Source organism: Topomyia yanbarensis, chromosome 2 (genome assembly GCF_030247195.1).
Source record: "Topomyia yanbarensis strain Yona2022 chromosome 2, ASM3024719v1, whole genome shotgun sequence".
In the NCBI taxonomy this organism is placed as follows: domain Eukaryota; kingdom Metazoa; phylum Arthropoda; class Insecta; order Diptera; family Culicidae; genus Topomyia; species Topomyia yanbarensis.
This window is the reverse complement of record NC_080671.1, coordinates 79,103,712-79,124,520: the sequence shown is the minus strand read 5'-3', so window position 1 is coordinate 79,124,520 and position 20,809 is coordinate 79,103,712. Positions and strand designations below refer to the sequence as shown.

The following is a 20,809-nucleotide window of genomic DNA, read 5'->3' as shown; positions in this document are numbered from 1 at the left end:
ACACCAAAAAATAATGAAATTTAAACGACATGTAAATCAATACGAATGTAAACATACAAAGATTGAATCAAAAATTTGATTGAAAATTACGTTAAAAGCAATTGGAGCATCAAGCAGCACACAGTTTTACCCTTTCATTCGTGTAATATTGCATGTCATTCATTTTACAGCAGTATTCGATTAAAAATACATTGAAGTGCATTGGTTTTCCGTTTAAAGAAACTGTGGTGAAACTTAATTTTACATTTATTTTCATGCTCCAAATATGTGCATGAAAATAAACTAAAAATAACAAAATATTTTTTTCTGTGATGCTTGCTGCTTGATCACGTCTTTCGGTGTCATTATAAGCTCTCTGGTTTTTTCTCCAAGCTCGGAGGCAACTTATGCGTAGATCATCGTCGTATTGCACTCGGTAACCGTTTCTCGGTTTTCTATTCCTCGGTATGGTCGAATGACACGCGCTTGTTAGTACTGCAGTCAAGTCGTTCGCATTTAGGTTGAAGAGGATGCCCTCAAATTTAAGTTCTTCTACAGACACGTCCTTGTGAAAGATCGCCGTTTTCATTCGTTTATCTGTCTCCCACGTAATTCAAACTGTGTCCTGTTGCCAATGCTGTACCGTATCGTCTGATGGTCGCTGGGGTGGGTATCTCCCCGCATACTCTTCAGCTCATCTTTCTTGTCGCTGCAAGGCTACAAAAATTGACATTGACAATGGATTCCAGGCTCTCCCTGCGGTAAGTGCTGATGGTTCCTTCATTTGTAAGATTTACATTTTTTTCTTTGCTAGAGCCTTCTTGATCGCCGATGGTCGGTCAAAGTCCTTTTGAATCCTGTCCATTACGTAAGTTTCTGGTTCTTGGAATATTTCAAAATTAAAGTCTCTTCAGCTCCTCGGAAAAGGTTAATTCGATTTTCACAAACTTAGTCTCAAATGGTATGTTTGGTATCATCAAAGACTGCTGGGGAAGTTCATACGAATCGGACATATGGCTGCGTAAAAACGGTCTGAATAGTACGATCCCATGTGAAATCTTTAAATGTCAATACCTTTTCAGCGAATCTTATGCATCTTGAATATTGAACCACATATAAATCTCCAGGAAATTGATTTGTATTCAAACTGTGTCCTTGTTGAAATTAATCGCGAATGCAACAACCGATTTTGACTCAATCGACTGCTCCGTTTCAAATGTAATCGATTCAGAAGCCAGTCTGTATTAGCCTTTCCATGAGACATTTGTTTTACAATTCCCAGGTGGGCCCTTCCTTTCGCGAACAATTAAACGACGTCGAATCCACTCAAGAACGATCGAAACTTAAAATCAGGTGCGACTCATAGGATGGCAAATAACGAATCAAATCCCGGATCGTTTTCGACGATTGGATGGAAACGTGCTCTCAGACAATGCATGATTTAATAATGAGGGAATGTAAATTCCAAAACTACCATAATAGTGTTCAATGACGAAAAGCCAAGTTATATGAAAGTTTTTGTTGTTTTATATAACGTGCCAATTTTGTCTTTCGCATATAAAGGAAGGCAATGTAATCATTCCAAAAATCGACTTTTAACCGAGGCCCGGAGGTCCGAGTGTCATATAACATTCAATTCAGTTCGTCGAGACCGGAAACAGTCTGTGTGTATATGTGTGTCATTTCAACTCACAAAATTTTCTCATAGATGGCTAAACCGATTTACACATACTTAGTTTCAACTGAAAGGTATAGTGCTCCCATAAGCTGTTATTGAATTTCTAGTTGATCTGACTTCCGATTCCGGAGGTACGCGTTGAGGAGTGCGGCCACACAGCAAATTCCCATATAAACTGGTACCACCATGATGTCCAAATGATGTAACTCATATTAAAATGGGTGAACATTGCTTGGATTTGCAGGTCTAGATTACTAAAGATCAATCAAAGTAGCTTTGACCACATTGGCCACCTATTTCCCAGCGAATTCTTCACCGATTTATGCAAACTTGATTTCAAATGAAAGATACAGTAATCCCATTGACTGTTTTTGAATTTCATTTGGTTCTCTGACTATTGGTTCCGGGCTTTCAGGTTAGTTAGACCTTATCACACTGGAATTTTCCATCAAAACGGTTACAATCGTAATTTTAAATGGTCATCAAATCACTTCGATTCGCAGATCAAGATCATTGATTGCCAATCAAAAATTATTTGAATATATTGTCCGCTACCGACAATTCCGAAAGACGCGGATTCCGAACATAACCAGCCATGGAACCTTAGTTTAGACAAATGAGAAAGGTACAATTACATTAAAACAGGTTTTTGTATTTTGATTATTAGAAAAAAAAAATTTGCTCCTTGATTTTTATGTGTGGCCTAATTAGTATTAAATTCTACTAAGGAAAAGTATTCTAACCTTTTCCGAAAAAAATACTTCCCATCATGCTGAAAACTATTTTCATGTCGAAAATACTCAGTGCTCAGTGCCGTTCAAGGTTGGCCGACTTTCACCATCTAATATAACTGAATGGGATTTACGAGACTGCCTTTTATTTTCGACCGCTCATATTTTCGAGTCAAACCAATATTCTCTCATATCTCTAACTGGTGTACTTTTAAAATCCGGTCATAATTTTCTTGATATGATTTCGTCGTTCTCGCACTAGCTTGTAATTCCTTTCTAATCATTTGAATATTATTTTAATCCTTACAGCTCGCGCTGCTTATGTTGGGCCTTGCTCCTGGCGTTCCAGCTCGCGCGGCCGACGACGGGAAGTACAACAAACGAAAATATTTCAACGGCAACCACGGGAAATATGTGCACAAAAATGAAGGTAAGGTGTCCGATCGAAAATACCCTATCGTTTATCACCGTTCAATTGGTCAAACCATCACCGCATAAAATATGAATTGGACACTTTGATTGGCGAAACGTAGGTATAAATTATCATATATGTATAATTGGATCAGTTCAAAAAAGAACTCAGAAAATTGTTTGGTCGCAAACATTGAAACATATTGGAAACTTCGCCTAAGTGATGATACCGTCGTTCACATAAATGAGTCTAGTGAAAAGGTCACGCATCTGTCTCTGCTCAACCATCCAAAACGTAAATCTCATCCAAATATTGCCATTTGGTAGCATCATTTTCTGGGCTCAAATCAAATTAAGCACAGGAAACCATTAATCATCGTACTTCTGGCCGACCACCTTGTTATAAGGTCGACGGATAGAACAAGCTGCAAAGATCGTCGTCTAACATTTTATCTTATGCTCTTACAGGTGACTATGTAGAAGATTTGGATCGCTACCGGTACGTCCACTATGACGACGGCGATCGAGGACGCTACATCCATGTGCACGTCCCGTACGACGGTGGTTACGGACCCTATGAAGGGGGCCACGAACCCTACCGTAACCCGCCGTACGACGCCACAGGATTGTATGCGTATGTGCAAAGACCGAAAAATGACACTTGTTTACGATTGCTAGAACAGTACTCTAACACTTGCAGCGACTCCATTATCGACAGTCCATTCAAAACAAACGAGTACGACATCAGAAAGCCAGAGCTGTACCTGGAGTACGGTGCACCCTACTCGGAGTTCAACTACGGAGCATCTACGCATCGTGTGAAGCAAACATCAGCATCGGCTGCGTTGGATCCGCGTGTATCCAATTTCCCTGGAACGGCCTACCTCCCTGCACTGGAAACTCCGGCTGCACCGAAGACTGACTCGATGGGACGCACCGGTAAAATTGACACCGAAAGCGTCACATTGACAACCTCTAGGAGTGAAGAAACGTTACATCGTCTAGCAACGGAAGGCCCAAACACAAAATCCAGCCGTAGTACTTCAGAACGGCCAAGGGTGGCAGACGAGTCGTCTACTGCTTCAGCGTCCGCCACCGTAGTATCGATTTCGACGCCACAATCAGCATCGGTCGAACAACAGCTACAGCAGTGTCGGATAGAGTTGGATGAAACGAAACGAAAGTTAAGTTACAGTGGAATGTAATTAGATAATCTGATGTTATTTTGGCAGTATTTACTCTTAGATTATGAAATGTGTCCAGCGCTTTATAGTTGATAGTATGCTTCGATAAAAAGAAGCCTGAATATAGTTGAGACTAGAATAAAATAATTTATTTTTTAAAAAAAGTTTGTATAAAATGTGTTAAATAGAAATAATAACTTGAACAAACTCTTGTTTTTTTATATATATATATATAGTCCCTGACCATCTCATTATACTTGAACTGGAAAAATACTTCTACTTTTAACCTCAATACACGTTCATTACTTTGTTAAAACAAACTAAACAAACACTTGTATTAAATGTTTGGTTTGGAACGTATCTCGTCATTTACCATTTTAAATTTGTGTTTTGGTGATAAATCAATAAAATCTGCACACAATTTCATCAAGAAAAGTTTTAAAACATCAACGAATAGCGTTTTTTGATCAATTTCGCAGCTTAATTTTTGTTTAATAACGATGTAATGTGAATTTGATGTGAATTACCTTATTTTATGTTTTCATGTGTTATAATGCTGTCATTTTTGTACACCCAAAAATCGGCCGTAATACCTTTACGGTAATAAGAAAAAAATGCTCTAATAGCAAGACGTTTCATGCTAAAACGGTCACAACAAAAAATTCCTCAAACGGCAATACCAACACATTCAAATCTTCTCTGCGTCGCACTCATGTTTCATCAATTCTTATTCAATAAATATTATCGCGTCGGATTGTCTGGAAGCACTTCGCTTGTCATTGTATTGCGCATCGAGTGAAGTGAACACTATGTGGACAAAGACGAGATTCAATTTCCTCTACACGACACATTCCGTATTTGAAGATCGGCTCACACTCGGCTAGCTTCAAAGCACAGTCAGAAAAAACGACTCGGAATAGTGGTGGGGTATTTCGGCTGGTGTTAAATTGAAATTTCTTTTCTATCACGGACGTTCACAGCAAGATAGCGACTGCACAAAACATGAACAGTCCTTCCAGTCATGTACGGGAAGCAAGACCTATGGTTTGGATCCACGTATCCGAACCGAGGGTCCGGATCCAGACACTTGTCTAGATCTAAGCACCAGGTCTGGGCCTGGTTCAGGCCCGGACTTGGTAAGGGGATGGGCTAGATCCGGGTATTGGTCCGGATCCGGGAGCTGGTTCGGATCTGAGCGCGTGTCTGGATCCGGGAGGTCTGGATTTGGGGACTGGTCCGGATCTGGCAGCTAGGCCGGATCCGGAAACCGCCTAAACTTTTTATTCCACTATCCAACCTACTCAGTAAAAAATCCGTAATTCTGGCTGGTTTCTGCCAATATTGGGGCAGATTTCAGTCTGAATTTGGTCAGAGATCCGCCAGGATTCCGGTTGGTTTGACTCGGTACTAATACTATCATAGCAATCGACCGAATTATCCTACATCCGAACAGAGCCGAGGTTGACACATACTGAAAAAGTGTTTGATTGTGTGATGCGCATACATGAACAGCAACCGAAATTCGTCATTCCACCGTTTACTACCTCTGCGGGAATATGAGTTTAATACCGCAATGCGCAATTGCGTGGTCTGTTACCGAAAACACAATAGAATCTTACCCAAAAGTAATAGAAACATACCCGTCGGATTTTGGGTGTATATGGTGAATCTGCAAAAAATCACAGTAAATATTTCGATAAATAGGAATCTCAGTTTTTTTGAGAATAGAAGGAAAATTTACAGTGGTAGCTTCATGTTATAATTCTAGCATAAATAATATGGACTGGAACAAATTTTACTGAAATATTTATAATCGCTCAAATATTTCCGTATCAAAGTAGATATTACGGATATTTGTAATCTTAAATAGTATTATGAACCGGGGTACATGTTGTAGCTCATATCTTATAGTTTGAAAGTTAATTAAAAAAGATGGGCGGGTAATGTCTAGGACATAACCGGAGTGTCGTGACTACTCGTTTGACTTGTAATTCAAATCGAATGATACTCTATGAAATATGTGGGAATGTTTCAAGTTATTCTTTATAATAATTATGGTGGCTCTGAAAAGAACCTTTGTTGTTGGCGTCTGCGTTGATAGGGGATGCGCTGGATTCTAAGCTCGTTGAGACATTCATTCATGAAATGAACAATTTTCTTGCTTTGAAATATCAATGTTAAAATCTCTCGAAACAACCATCGGAATCTTTTCCGTACAGAAATGAACACGTTTAGCGAAAAACTAGGGGCGGGTAATGTCCGGGACATAACCGCGATGCTCATATTCTTAAAATTCTGCTTGTATCTCCTTCAAATGGCTAAATTTTGCGCATTAAGTTCGATTCACCGGGCTCAGCGAAATTTTCCTGGGGATCCCGTTCGTTAGTATATTCAGCAAAACAATTTTATTACCGAGTTCTCCGCGTTGAATACAGGTCAATATAATTCATATAATGATTTCAACATGCAGACAATGTACATGTATGACAGGTGGGAGTGTTCTGAAGTGGTTTTAGTGGAGGTAACAACATAAAATCATGTATTGGACATTTTACAATGATTCTCCTCAACCCTGCAAAACCACGTGGTTGGCAGCAGAGGGTTAAGTTGTTTGGAAGAGATGACAGTTAATATATGATAACTAAAAATATAAAATTGTTCTATAAATTGCAAAGTTATTGCCGCGTTGACCTGAAAATTTGTCATTTCATTCATAAAGGAACAATCATTGAAATTATGTCAATTTATGCTTTGCAAGATTTGAAATAACTTCGAAGTGTGGTCACGATACCCTTGTTATGTCATATACATTACCAACCCATCTTTTTCCATTTTGCCTTTGTCCTAATAAGGACGGTTTGTGGATAACTATGTTGATTCAAGACGGGAATCTTTTAAAACAATTCAAACCTTGCCGACGATTGTTTTTACTGCGTACATCCGTACGATCTTTCCCCTTTCGCAGCTCACACCGAATGAGCACGGTTTTCATCATGGTGTTCCTATTTATTGACTTTACAATGCAGATGGAAAGACGTCCTTTTGTTCGATAAATGAAAATATTTTCATCATTCGTTTTGGTGTAGCTTTCGCTTAGTGGCAGAGTTGGCACATTCACTGATTTTCTTGGAAGGATTTGCAAAAACCTTCGGGTTTGTAAATTAGAAAAACATTTTCTTATGATTCACTGGTAAAAGTACAGAATTACCAAGCGCAAACTTAATACCAGTTAATAAAAGAAACTTTCTAATTAAATTCTTTTTCCATTTTGTATTCGTCCTAATAAAGACGGTTTGTAGATAACTATGTTGATACAAGACGGGAATCTTTTAAAACAATTCAAACCTTGCCGACGATTGTTTTTACTGCGTACATCCATACGATCTTTCCCCTTTCGCAGCTCACACCGAATGAGTACGCTTTGCAGCCTTCGATGTTTTGGTGGCATTTTTAGTGGCAGTTACTACCGCCTTTTCAGTGACTGCGTTTCTTAGCCTTTGGCTTTTTGGACTTCTCACCGCCACCACCTCCACCAACGTTTTTCTTCTTCTCTCCGATGGTAGCTGATTTGATCGGTCGTCCGATGCAGCCTCTTACGACCACGCACGTCTGTTATGCACTGCGTCTTACACACGTCTGGCTTTGAGAAAAGCTGCGACACCCCTATTTATAGGTTTTATCATTAATGTTGATTTCATTTAAAGTGGTTTTCGAACTATTTAAACAAATTTTATATAGCAAAGAACGTATCGGTAGCAAGCATTGAACGTTTTCCTTCCGATTTATGAAACAAGATTGGCAATCCGTTTTGTAGAAGAAAAATTAATAAGGTTCAAAATGTTACGTTACGTAACGCTTTCGCTAATATGCACTACTATCGCTTTCTCGCTCGTTCTCGTGGCGTGCATGAGCCTTTGCTTTCCGTCCGACTTCTAATGGCTTAACCAAAATTAATATCCCGGCTTTCCCTCACCAACTGCTCTCGTCAAGCAACCCAATACGAATAATCATAGGAACAAACATGTAGTGGACCTTTATATAAACTTTTCATTATTTTATTGTTCATTTGCTGCACCATTTTGACGGCTCTGTGCGGGATGGGCTGAAAATTTTCACTTTTCCGAGTCGAAAGATTTTTCAAAACACTATTTTTCCGTTGATAATGAATATCCTACATATTCCAAAATTTAATACAACATTGGTACAAATATTTTCGACAAAATGCCGAAGAAATTGATTAAATCCATTCAGTACAACAAAAGATATAAGCGTTCAAAATCTTACATCATTTTTCTTCCGAAATTTTGAAAAGGGGCCCCTATATTGAAAGGTAAGTCGTTAGTCACGACAAAATAAAACAACGCATAATGCACCTATGGATTTCATAACAAATTAAAACATAATAATTTACATAAGAACAGTCGCTTGAAAGGTATTAGAACGGCATAAAAATTCCATTAGCATGACGTATGAAAACCAGGTAAGCAGACTATAAACCAGTAAACAGTAACGGCTATTTTTGGACAATAAACATATTAACAAAGTAACTCGAAAAACTAAATAATATCTCTATTTCGTTGCAATTCTTAAAATGATATATTATTAGTATTAAATGTAAACTTTTGACATTCATCAGGTCCACAACAACGTCAGCCAAATCTCTTAACTCTAAACGACACTCTTTAGTAAAACGATTCATTAATCATCCCGGTTTTCATTCAACAACCTCTCAATTTATGGAAATATTGGCATCTTCTTGCAGCAGCTGCAGTACAAATATGCGTGAGGATACAGTTTCTAAGATTTGCATTAAAATCCTATTTGTTTTCTGTTTCTCTATCCGAATGCGCTATTTCTGGCGTTAGAAAATACATCTGTCGTCGATTTCAATGGGAACGGATTTACCGAACAATGCTTGTCAAATAAAGGCTAACATTTCAACCGATTATGCCACTGAATCATAATATGCTGCTGGGTAATTAATTTAACTAACTAGTCATCAACATGTTTTACGGCGGCCGATCGTGCCCGCTGTCGTCAGGTCTGTGGAAGATTAGTGGGTCCCTATTATAGCAGACAATATTTATAGAATGCTATTAGTCATGCATGTATATGTTTACCAGTGTCAAGAAAGAAAATCAGACATTTATTGACTACTTATAAGAATCAAGAGTGACTGAATCCAAGTATTTTGAATGATTTATTGGAAACAGTTAATTGTATAGTATTTATTTATAGACAGAATGGTGGTATTGATTGGTAGCCTTCAAAAATATGCATTAATGTTGATTTTAATGGGTGCGGTGCCATGATAGGATCATAACATTAGACTATAAAGAATCTTCTCACAAGAACGAATATTTTTAGTCATTTTTACGATTCTTATCTATTTTGTCAATACGCTTGTTGGTTGACGAAAGGTAATCTAATTTCACGTCCGTTAGCATTCTACGAAAACCGAAATGGTATTTAGTAGATAACTATTTGCCTCTTTTATTACTTTTCTAACAAGTAGTTTGTTTTTGTTTTTACTTTAAGTACAGAGAACAGAGATGTATGTTCGAGCAAATAAATCAATAATACTTGTGTAAATATTTGAACAAAGGCCCGCAATAACATTTTAACCTTCCGGAAGTCGCGCTTTTGTACTGAGCGTATCTAGCGAAATCATCTCAGCGCACCAGCGGCTGCTCGTTCAGTGAGTCATTTGCACATGCACATCATCACAGTCGCTACACATCAGAATACACATCAGAATAAATTCCGTGGGTAGGTTCCCAGGACGCCTCGTATCTCATAATCCGTCTTGACACATATCATGTGGAACGAATTTTCGCAGTACCCACGAGTGATTCGCTCAGAATTATTACCGACTTTTAAGCAGATGGTACAAGTCATGCTTTTGAGCTAACAAATAACGGGTATGCAATATGCGCAGGAAATTAAATAACTCCAACGGGTATGGTATCATGTATCGATAGAAGCGAACTTTCACACAGCGTTGATAAATCAGCTATTTACCAGAAAATGCGCTTTTGCCAAAAATATTGATCGTGACCTAATACGAAGTGATAACGTCAAGTAAAAATCAAAGGCACACTCAAAACTATCACTTCCACAAAACAATATTTTCAGCTAACACATAATATGTGTTATATTATGTGCGACCGAAAATTAAAGTCGCAACGATATGCTTCGTAAAACCCGTTCCAAATTCATTAGAATATAAAAATCTGAAATAAACTTCAAGCGTAAAAATGGGACGGAGATTCTTCAGCATAAGAATCGCTTAAAAAATGTCCACCCGCAAAACTCGGTAAGAATGAGCCTCCAGTATAAAAAGCAGTTAAAAATAAATAAATCGTTCGCAGGAGCATCCGCATAACGTGATTTTCAAGATTAAAAATCGGCTAACAAAAATTTATTTGTAAGAATTAGACATATTTTCTTCCGGATTTTATACTGAAGGTTTTTTTATCCGACTCTTGCAGAGGAAAGTCCCAGTCCGATTTTTATGCTTCAAGTTTATATCCGGTTTTTATATTATAATATATTTAACTTGTCGGTTCTCACGGTGAAGATGGACAAGTCTGTCTATGCCAGGAGACATGCTGTGAACTCGAGTGATTCGTAGTTATGCTGCCTAAGCTCAACCCTCATTAGCAGAAGACAAAAGTTAAGCCCGTACGATATTAAGCCTGTTCTAATGACCCTGCCACTTCTAGTTTTCCGATCTGTATAGTTCACATCCTTGCTCTTACTTAAGTACTATGGCTCTGATTTTCATAACTTTCCCTACCCAGTAATCTCTAGCTAATTAAATGTCTTTAAAATGTAAAAAAGAAAATGTAACTAACATAATCGAAATAAAAAAGGAAAAAAAGATTTCCTAACAATAATTTAGTGTGCAGCTGGAGACGGCACCTTTATTCTGATTCCTGACTATACAGAAGTTGTAAAACATTCAACTGACACAAACTGGAGGAGCAGGATTTTCACGTATGCAATATTTGTTTCCCGAAGGAAAGAAAATGGTTGAACCCATTTGCACATAAGGGCAAAACACCTAACTTATAAAATTTGGATTTGAATGTTTCGTGTTCCACTCATCAGTAACTGACACCAACTTGCTGCCGGTTAGATTAAATATCCAAACTAACACCAAATACGCGCAAGTTAGACACTTAATCTATACAGATCACACAACATATGTGAACACCTAAAGCAACTGGCTGGTATCGTTCTTATCTCGTATAACTGGCAGCAAGTGGAACACGAAACATTCATATCGAACTTTTACAGTATTTTTACTTCAATAGGACAAAGATTATTCGTAAATTAGGATAACCAGTAAAAGTATCGTTGCACCTTGCAGTTACCTAAAGGTTTGCTGACTGGACAAGGCATTTTTTATTTAAAGCCATTGCGAATGACACCCTTGTCAAACCATTAGAACTATTATTCTCTCACCCAGTACACAGAGGACGAAATACACTGATGAAAAATTGAGTGGAATAAACATCAGTCGGAGAGATTTTAACCAATTTTCATTCAATTTTGGAGTATATATGCTATTTATAAATAAAACTAAGCTAATTCTTAGCCGATCTTCCGAAATCGACACAGAACACCGAAATTTCCACCCTATTTCGTACAATACCATCAATATAGAGCACCAAATTTAAAAAATAAGTTGACCGTCGATTTGTCTGCAATATCGTTATTGTGATAACTGAAGATGGACAGAGCATTTTCTCGGAATGAAATCAGTTGACGCTAGGTGTTTAAAGGCAACACACTTTTCCGATAGACTATACACACAGAAACGTTAACCTAATAGACGATTTATTGCGGAATTCAAACCGACTCTATGATTGAAAAAATGGAAGATTTTTTTAAATATTTTAAATACCACCAATAAATATAACTATTTTCGATTGTTGGAAACTTGTAACAAAATACACCGAAAAACCTGATTTTTAATGATGATGTAAATTCCAGTTACCAATATTGAGCTGTAGATTCGTGAAATTAGTTGGCAAACGGAGCATCTATTCAGTAGACTTCATATCAAGACCAGTATAGTATAAAGGGGAACGCCGAGGCGACTCCCTTGCAGCCCGGGGTAGGACAGCGAGGAAAGCGCTAACCAAGGAGGTTCCATCCAAGGACATTGTTCGCCACTTCACCCAGGCCATCTGCAATCACTTCGTCCAACACTGGCGAACCTCTCGTGGTTATCTGCAGAAAGTCAAGGGCACTCCCGCCAAATGGGATGACCGGGACAGCTGGAAGGAGCAAAGGGTCCTCTCGCGGCTCCGGACCGGACACACCCGGATTTCCCATGAGCATACCATCTCCAACACACCCGTTCCCTCCTGCACCACATGCGGGACTCGGAAATCAGTCACCTCCTCATAAACTGCATCGAGCTACGAGACCTACGAGCAATGCATGACCTGCCACTCTCCATCCGCGACTCACTCTCTAACGATCCTGTGAGAGAGGAGGTGATGCTCAACTTTTTAAAAGACTCAGGACTTTATGAACTCATCTAGCTTCACCAACCCCGGCGTACCACCCAGCTACGCTGCCACTCAGAACCGCGGGCCCCTCGCCACACCCGGACCGGGTGATGGGAGGGTTCCCGCGGCCCAACTGGAATTTACCGCAACATACCCCACAAAGCGGTCCCCCCGCCACACCTGGACCGGATGATGGAAGGGCTCACCGCGGCCCATCGAACATCAAAATTCACCTTCTGCACATAAACGCGGGCCCCTCGCCACACCCAGCACGGGTAATGGGAGGACTCTCCGCTACCCACCAGGAAAGCCCACTTCAGCCCCCACCTACAGGCCTCCCCATCGAACAACGACTAGCCATTCACAACTGCGGGCACCTCGCCACACCCAGGACGGGTGATGGGAGGGACCACCGCGGCCCACCTAAACCAACCTGCGCCCTTCAAGACCAAGCTGGACACCAGCCCCGAAACCGGGAAACTTTTTCAACCACCAAAAGCGCCATCACATACTAGACTTTAAAAACTGACATGTAAAAATTTTGTATATCACGGGTGAATGACGTATAAGGTTAAAACCCGCCTTCAATAAAATCAATCAACCAGTATACTGAGGAGACAGTCTTTACTAGCTAGGTGACTAGGTACTTATTATATAGTGTGCATATTATTAGAGTTCAATCACCAGTCCAAATGCCGTTATGACATTATTTTTTCACAAGCAACTGAAGATGATTTTATGATCAGCTGCTGTTTAAAGATATTACACATTTGCTATCGGTATCATCCAGGGATACATCGAAAAAAGATGGGTGACCACATTTTTGCTGTACTAACACCTGACTCGTCTTTCTATTTCTATTATCCATCGAAATTTCTGCCTCTTCAACTTTTCCGTTTACGCCGTACATAAATGAACTCGCCTGAAAAAGACTCAGCTAATGGTTTTGTCACCGAAAACACCGAATTCTTTTCAGAAATTATCTACATTGAACTCAATCAGACCATCTAATCTGCTAAGTATTCTAACGGAATAAATGACACAGGACCAGTCGTGTTAGATATCTCGATAGCCCAGATTAGCTCAGCCTTGTTATACCCTATCTAAAGCAAGCAAACGACATTATCGTGAACTGAAAAGTAGTTTATAAAGGACTGCCGTATATACATGCCTACCCAAACAGTAAAGATCGACGGCGTGATAACCGAATAATTTGAAATGCTCTTTAAAAGCCGGCTTTGGCAAAATTTACGGATGCATTACTCTACTGCTATTAGAATGCTTCTTTTACTGATGTGCCATACAAAATATCGTTTACTAACAAAAAGATTTTAAATAGTTTTTTGAATACTGTTTAACTGTTTTAAAGTGCTAAAATTTGAAAACATAAAAATGAAGGCACTGCTAAGATTTGGAAATATATAAAATGCCAAGATGTTACTTTAAAGCATATACTAATGCTTGATAGTTACCCGGGTTAGGAATGCTGAAATGCGTGCATATTATAAGAAAAGTTTACGTGATCTACTACCATGCTCCGCATACAAACAATGCTCGGATTATATGAAACGTTCCATTACAAGATACTCTAAGCCAATTTTGGCAGAACAACGGAAGTCAGTTACACCGTTCACGATATGATTATGATCTCTTGGCTCAGGAAGAGTGCGACTCTGAGTTCCCCTTGTTAACACCCCACTTATCGCATCGTCCGGACATTATTGTCCAGGTCCTGCTCGTGCGAAAATCGAGCAACGACTGACGCAAACGAACACGCGGTGCCTCTATAAACAGCCTCCCGTATCTGATGGAGTTGCTTATGTGCTCCCTATTGACGGCTCTTCCCGGGATAGATTGACTGATGTATGGGAGTTTTCACGTTTTCCGAGATCTATTCAGTTTTGCTTGTTTTTCAATAGTATGCTATTGAAGTACAAGAACAATACAGCAAATTCCAAATTGTATGGTAATAAACAGACAGAAATCCGTTTATAAACAACAAAGTTATTAGCAAAACAGTAACGCAAAAACGTAACATCGTTTGATTTTAGATTTTAGGATGACACCCTGCCCCAGATAGTGCAGTAAGACATTTTCAATGTCAAAAAATGAACCAAAATATTTTAAAAATATCGTATCCAAGCCGAAGGAATAGAAGCATAACAAGAGTGAAAAGTTATTAACACTCGAACAGGCGATTGCATTCATTAGCAGGAACGCCAGCACGCCAAGACATGTGATCTACTAATTTCAACAAAGAAACATTTTTACCTTATACAACAGTATTGATGAGACAAAAAACTTTGATATACAACGCATCAAATAGTCTAGCAAAGTTTTTGTTATTTTTTGAATGTAATAGGAAAATCAGTCAAATACTTCGAAGCAACTGTCGTAGGTTCGGTAGAAGACTCCACAATGGGCTTAAGGGGAGCGTCTGGTGTAAAGTGCTCAAACCGAAAGTTATTTTGATTTACGATTTTGAAGGTAAGGCAACAATGGATCCTTTGTGTAATGTTACAATTTATTTATACATTCATTGTGTACAAAAAATATTTTCGGTCTCGCAGAGCTACACATACGAGCGTTTCAAGAGTAGACGTCCAACAATTTCCAAGTTGAGGAGCGCCGCGGCGAATACGATAACTCTTGATAAAATTATCTGAAACAGGAAATTCTATAATATTTGTAAAGCTTAGACTTGTAGTTATTCGCTGAACTAAAAAAATAGAAAAAAGTTAGAGCTTCGGAAAATGGCTTCAAAAAAACCGAAAAACGTGTTTACTAATTTGAAAAATGCGGTTTCGAGAAAAACATCAAATTGCATCACAGAAAAAAAAAACGCTGTAGGAACAATCCATTGGGAATTTAAATATGAAAATTTGGGTAGAAGTAGTTTGGAGTGTGTTGTTTACACTGTATTTTAGTCGCTGTCAATTTTTCGAAAATTGCTGCCGATGCATTGAAATTTGCGTGTGTTCCAGCAAAGACGCGCGAGGAATGCATGGCTGTTTAAAACAAAGGAAGTTGAGCGTGGCCATTGGCCACTGATATTGCGGGAGACTATTCTAGAGGTTCAATACTAACAGTTAAGCGGATAAAAAAGAAGTCGATTTTAAGGGGTGGGTAGTTGGTAGCGTAGATTGCCTTGTACGCAGCGCACCTGGGTTCGAGTCCCGATCCCGCACGTAGGGTTAGAAATTTTTCATAAGAGATTTTTTAACCCGAAGAGGCGAGTGAAGATTAAAACCCTTATAGTGGAAATAAAAAAGAAGTCGATTTTTTTGTTCACTACACTAGAGACCCCTCTTAATTGAGTACATCTAATACAATACTGCCATGAAGATGATTTTAATTATCAATGAGCTGATGAAAGCTTTAATAATGGTAGGTAAGATGTTTGATAGCGATTTTAAATGTTACACAGTACACACACTACTAGGATGACTAAAAAGAGGCTATTGTTACGGATTTTATATCTCAAGCTTAACCATCTACGACAAAAATCAATAGCTATGATCGGCGAAGATGGAAACAGAGAAATGCACGAATTCAACGATTTCCGGTATTTTCGACGGTTCCATTGTGCTTGGTGGTGGAATGGTAGGGTGAAAATTAGGGAAAAGCGATTATAAAGGGCGAACACGAAATTATTGCGACGCATTCAACAGGGCATAACTTTTTACCATTGGGTAAAAATCACCCAAATTTTGCCCACTTTCTCATTGATGTATTGTTTACATGTTGTTAAACTCGAAGTCGTGTTTTTCGATTCAAGGAGAGAACAAATTCTTTCCAAACACCTGGAATTTCCTGACCTGTCGCACCGGCAGTTGGGAAAAATGTTGAACATTCACCATTCAACCGTCTCCAGAGTGTTGAAGCGGTTCCAGGAGCGGTTGACGTTGAACCACGGCAAAGGAGCTGGAAGAAAACCGGGAACGGAGAACAAAAAGACGGAGGGAAAGGTGAAGCGGATGATTAAAGCAAATCCCAACGTGATTTGGCTAAATCAAGCAAATCAAGCCGTGATTTGGCTAAAAAGATCGGCATGTCGCAGAGCTACGTCCAGAATGCAAAGAAGAGAGCTGGACTACATACATACAAGGTACAGAACTTCCCAAACCGCGGTGAGCGGCAACAATCGACGGCTAAAACTCGGGCACGGAAGCTCTACGAGAAGATGCTGACAAAATATGGCTGCTGTGTGATGGACGACGAAACGTATATAAAAGCCGATTTTAAGCAAATTCCGGGGTTGGAGTTTTTCACCGGAAAGAACAAGTTCTATGTGGACGACAAATTTAAGAAGAAGAAAATGTCGAAGTTCGCCTCCAAATATCTCATTTGGCAGGCCATCTGCTCTTGCGGACTGAGGAGTGACCCTTTCTTGACAAAGGGCACAGTAAATGACGAGATCTACAAATCTGAGTGCCTCGAGAAGCACCTTTTGCCGTTCTTGCAGCAGCACAACGAAGCTCCGCTATTTTGGCCAGATTTGGCATCATGCCACTATTCTAAAAGTGTCCTGGAGTGGTATGAGACCAATTCTGTCCATTTTGTTCCAAAGGACATGAATCCGCCAAACTGTCCGGAGCTGCGCCCGGTGGAGCAGTACTGGGCAATGATGAAGCGGGAACTTCGGAAGAGCAAGAAGACAGTCAAAGACGAGAAGGACATGTTAAGAAAATGGAAAAACTGAGAAACTGGTACCGGATGACACTGTAAAGACTTTGATGGAGGGCATCAAGCGAAAATGCGTTCAATTGTACACTCAAGGCTTCATCGATTAACTTTTCTTTTGATTTTTGAAGTAAATATATGTATAAAACTACCCTAAAATTTTGGTTTGATTTTAAACATTATAAGAAAATTGGCATGACATTTTCGGTGTCGCAATAATTTCGTGTTCGCCTTTTAGTTTCCATTGTGCTCATACACGAGTATTTCACCATTTTTAAACAAATCAAAAATTATTATAATGGTAGAACCGTGATTGAACCAACAAATAAAAGTGAAAAAAAAACTGATAAGTGTTTTGGGAAGCTTGAGGCACCTATTTTATGGAATGATTTTTGTTTGGATGAAAACACAAATACTTTCAAGACGCTCAGCGTTTTGTGCGATATGAGCGTACGGGGCTATTCCCCTATTCATTCAACCACCATTCAGCGGTTGCAGCTACGCACACTATTGCACACACCACAGTAAAGAAAATACATGATGCGCTAATCGACAGCCGTGACTACGCAGATTAATTCTTTTTAACACGATATATTTTTTTGCTTCTTTGTTTCTCCAATAAAGATTACAAAGGTAAGCATAATTCAATTGTAAAAAAATATATAATTTTTTTTAATTTTCAGGCTTTCCGGTTCAGGTTCGAAAAAATTGAGACCTGACCATCTATAGTACGCACATAGAGTTCGACTGTACAGGCGAACTTGTGTGCGTGTTGCGTTCGAGATTGTACATAAAATGTATGCTTGAAACGTGCACAGAACAAGGGAAATCATGCTGTTTGATGCTCGTTTGGTTGGACAAACACAATCCCCTGTTGAACGGCAAGCGTTGCGCACGGCTTACATATACTAGGCTAGCTCGTTAGAGTGTAAACGTTTGACGAGCGCACGTCATAGAAATCGTCGGTGAAAACAATTACATGAAAATCAAATATTGTTTGCTGCTAACAAATGACCGGCACTTGATAAATCTCAAGGAAGCTATGTCGATGTCCAAAACCTTTGCTGTGAACAGAAAATTACGGTGGGACATGTTTTCTATGGCATGCAGCCAAATTCCCAATTTACGCTAATAATCACATAGATGCACTAATTATCCACTGCGTCTGGTGTAATTATGGCGTAATGTAAGTCAATAATCCATTGCACACTATTTTTTTCCACCGTAAGAGCTCAAATATTGTCAATTAACAACTGTCGAGAAATCCGTTTGTTTATCTCAACGATTTCTCTGACGTCACCGAAAACTGTCAATTCGCGGAGTAGCAAGCCTCGTTTCTGTGAGCCGTGGCGTTGCGTACCTCCACAGTCAGTGTAGCAAACTTGCCACTCATCACAAGTACTCGGTGATGAGTGATAAATATGCTAACTGGCTGTCGCTGTGCTCTGGTTCCCGTTCAACAGGCGACTGAACTTGTCCGACCAAATCTGTTCCTTAAATAGTCGATGATCACGTTATTCATAGAAGCGTTCCACGCTAGGTGTATCAATCTTTCGTGCCAGACTTGGGAAGCGCTACCATCTGTGTCCAAGTGCCATAATATTAAAAAACCTTGGCTAAATCCATTGGAATCTATTATCAGAAATATTTCTGAGCGACTTGCGCCAAAATTTCGAAAATTTAGTGTGAAATGGCTAAATTATAAGTATTCAAAATCTAATCACTTTTCGTTAAACATCATTTTTTATAATTTGCCAAGTGCACCCTCATATCGAAAACAAAGACGTAGTCTTACGTCAAAATCCGGTTTTTACAGAAAGGCATAAATATAGAAAAAACGGCTTTAATCCCATATGTCAGAACCACGCAAAAAGTACGACAAAAAGAATACCTTCACACCTATTTCGTAATTTACTTAGCACCGCTAGTGCCGGTAGTAATTCTGATTTTATATTTAATCTATGTCTGGGGCTCCTAGAATCACGAGACACCTAACCCTAACCTAGTGTGATCATAAGTAAAGCTGTTACTGCTTAGGATCACATAACGGTCACAGCCATCGGGAATTCTTTTGGTAGTAGGAACTTCTCTATGAATCTTGAAGTGTTGCAATGTTGTTTTCAATATTACTTTCGTCCGGACTGAACCCTTATGCCATGCAATAAATGTATCAAGTTAAAAGGAATGATTAATACTCTAACAATAAGTCTGTACGGTATCTGCCGAAGGTCAAATAAATAGCTAAAAAACCGAAACATTCGTAAACACTGCGTTTCCTTCTCTCAACCTGTCAAAATAGTCAGATCAAATAACCTCAACTTCCGACCTGAAACATCCTTGTTCACTGAATTCCTCTGTCACAAATCCCACGACCGAACGGCTTACGATTTAGCTAATTTATATTTTATAGCTCAGCTCTGATCGAAAATTGTGCCAAAATGCTGCGTCTAACATCGGCATAAAATTTGAATAACAAAAATCTCACATCATTTCGCTGGTTGAATGCAAAGTTCATCTCAATACTTGTATACTGAGTAGGAGTATTTTTTGAAAATATTAGGAATTAGCATTGTTCAACTGATAGTTGATTTAAACAAAGTGCTTCACGCTCTGTTATCAACTAATAAAGCAACTTGATGTAGCAGAAGGCGAAGAAATCAAACGGTGTACAAAATAGCAAAACCTCTACTGGTTTCAAAAGAGTGTAGCAAATTTTAATATTCAAATAAGGGCTAAGGAACATAAATTTTGGAGACTACGAGATGTAGAGACAAATTTTTGAATCCCATTATCAACCATTTTGCTGATTTACTACTACTAACAACAGAATAGCTCTCGCTGCCGCTTATTTTGTTAGGTTTTTGAACCACTAATTCAAGTAAACTAGACCCATCTTTAAAGATTAACATATCCGCTTCCATTAATAATCATCTCGGTTCGCCTCACAGCTTCGACTGTGGGGTGCTATCTTTTCCATACTAGAAGCAGTTCCATGTCTACACTCACGTTCAAATCTCTACACCGATTTCCATAATCTAGTTTTGTGCTTCAATTTTCCTTTTTGGTTCGCACTTCGAAAAACCGTCGCAGAAAACCAGCCGACCTTGGCATTTAGTTTCGAACGCGTTTCGGTAGGTATCGGCAAACTAATCCAGTCTAGGCTGCATTAGCTGGCGGAGAACAGCGGAAAAGAAGTCCTCCAAAAGATGACCGAAATTAAAATTTATTGTTTTGCCAAAAGAAAGATCCTTCATCGCAGAATCTAGGCGCATCGTGGTGGGAAATCAGTGCGAAGCGAACGATGGTGTTCGATTCCGGTATTAACGATCGGTAAATCATTTTTGGATTGGCTGGTTGGCCGAACGGTTCACAAATTCGTTCATTTTCGTTGATTTGGAAATTGTGCTTCGCACCATATTTAATTGGTGCAGTTCCTGTCACTGGCTTTGTCGTCCACGTCGATCATCGTCGATCGTTAGTAAATGTCAATAAATACAAAAAAATGAATAACTCCGCTATTTTCGACCCATTTGCATAGTTTTCATTAAAACTTCGCAAAAAATGATAATGTTTATATTGTCATCCCAAAACCGCGCAATATTTCTTACAAAACAACAA

The 20,809-nt window shown here is 39.1% G+C and overlaps 1 protein-coding gene across 1 annotated transcript in view; it reads left to right on the top strand.

Moving 5' to 3' along the window:
* The window catches only part of LOC131679545 (uncharacterized), a 55,370-nt gene that overhangs the window by 15,521 nt on the left and 19,040 nt on the right, over positions 1–20,809 (top strand). Inside the window, exons 2-3 of the mRNA XM_058960286.1 lie at positions 2,698–2,818; positions 3,268–4,000. Of these exons, the coding sequence (XP_058816269.1) occupies positions 2,698–2,818; positions 3,268–4,000 (854 nt within the window). The remainder of the gene's footprint in view (positions 1–2,697; positions 2,819–3,267; positions 4,001–20,809) is intronic.